The sequence below is a fragment of the Rhipicephalus sanguineus genome, chromosome 10 (genome assembly GCF_013339695.2).
Source record: "Rhipicephalus sanguineus isolate Rsan-2018 chromosome 10, BIME_Rsan_1.4, whole genome shotgun sequence".
NCBI lineage: Eukaryota > Metazoa > Arthropoda > Arachnida > Ixodida > Ixodidae > Rhipicephalus > Rhipicephalus sanguineus.
Genome location: NC_051185.1, coordinates 103,100,592 through 103,102,055, shown reverse-complemented (window position 1 = coordinate 103,102,055; position 1,464 = coordinate 103,100,592). Strand labels below are relative to the sequence as shown.

General features: G+C 49.7%; 1 protein-coding gene across 1 annotated transcript; it reads right to left on the bottom strand.

Moving 5' to 3' along the window:
• Positions 1–363: 363 nt before the first annotated feature.
• Positions 364–918, bottom strand: LOC119406621 (uncharacterized). The gene has a single exon (XM_037673355.1). It carries the CDS (start codon positions 916–918, stop codon positions 364–366), a length of 555 nt encoding a protein of 184 aa, XP_037529283.1.
• Positions 919–1,464: the final 546 nt, after the last annotated feature.

Sequence of the window (1,464 nt, the reverse complement as noted above, 5' to 3'; positions counted from 1 at the left end):
AGGACGTCCAGAAGATCTTGCAGCTCTTTCTCGATTTCGGTCGTCCTGTCCTGTGGGTACCTTTGCGCTTGCATCGTTGATACAGCAGTTGTCGTCGGCTTGTGAAGTTCATGTTACTTGAGCACCAAGTCGGATGGTATGACTCGCAAGAGAATCTCCGGTAGCATGGAGCAGTATATATTGGGGCTTGTTCCAAGCGCTTTGAGACTCCTCACATGTACTTGTACTTCATCGTAGAGCTCTCGAAGTTGGGTGGTGCTGGCAGACGACAAGACTGGCGTAAGATCTAAGAGGCTTCGAATATGTTCCTGAACGATAATCCTCTCGTCCCCGAAGCGTTTCTTGAGGATATCTATTGCGTCTTCATAGCACTCTCCCGTTGCCTGGATTCCGGATGGCTGCAGCGGCAGTTCCAGTGACAAGCGTGCTCAAGTAGTTGAACTTCTCGGTAGTGCTAAGGTCGTCGTTGTTGTGCACTGCCGTCGAGAACTGCATCCACAATCGATGCCATTTTAGTCGGTTGCCGTCGAATTTCTGCAGTTCTAGTTGCGGCATTCTCGGCCTGAAACTGACGGAAGCTTGGCTCGTCGTCGTCAAAGCTTGGCTCCTCGTCGGGCGCGAGGCTTGAGACGCCTGGTTGTCCAGAATCGCAAAGCGAAACTTTGCCGTCAGTGTTACAATCTCGTCCCCATAACTGCTCGCGACTATCGTCTCTGCCTCGATCAGCTCGTCGGGGGTCTCGTCTATTAGGCTGTCATCTATCGTCTTTATCTGTGCGTAGATCGCGTTGATTTGTTCAATCGAAACGCTGACCTGTGACGATGGCAGCTCTTGTTCTCGTAGGAGGCCTTCCACTTCTTGTACGATACCATCCAGTTGCGAGCGCAGGCACTTGCGTCGTCGGAGTAGCCGTTCCATGGGCCAGACTGCAGCCGGGAACACTTCGCCAAAGGCTCAGGGGTCGCAACGCGACACCTTGAATAGATGAGGCGTCATTCAGAAGATCCCTCTGGGTTTCGGCACAATGTGGTGGACCTCAAAGTCCTTCGGCTACCAGACTGTCGTGTAGAAAAATGGACGGCACGTCCGAACGAACACTTTAATGGAACATGAATGAAAAAGAAAAGATGGCTTCGTGCCCTCGAGAGAGCAGCAGCTCGTGAGGAGCAATCACGATGATGATAAAACGTTCGTCTGCTAGGTTGGTGAAGACGAAGTTACAACAGATATTGCTGTTGGCATAGAGGATCTAAGATCCCCCTTTCATTTGAATAAAGTTTCACTCGCTCTCTTTCTCACTCTCACAAGGGGTCTGTTGGAGCTTGCTTGCGTCTTATCTTCCAAACTGTCCGTCGCGAAAAACGTCCATCATTAGCAAGTCTTCTGTCTTATTTGTAAGGCAGTTGTTAACCTTTAAGGTGTCGTCATTAGGCTAAAGAGAGATTTTAATATTTGATATTTTAA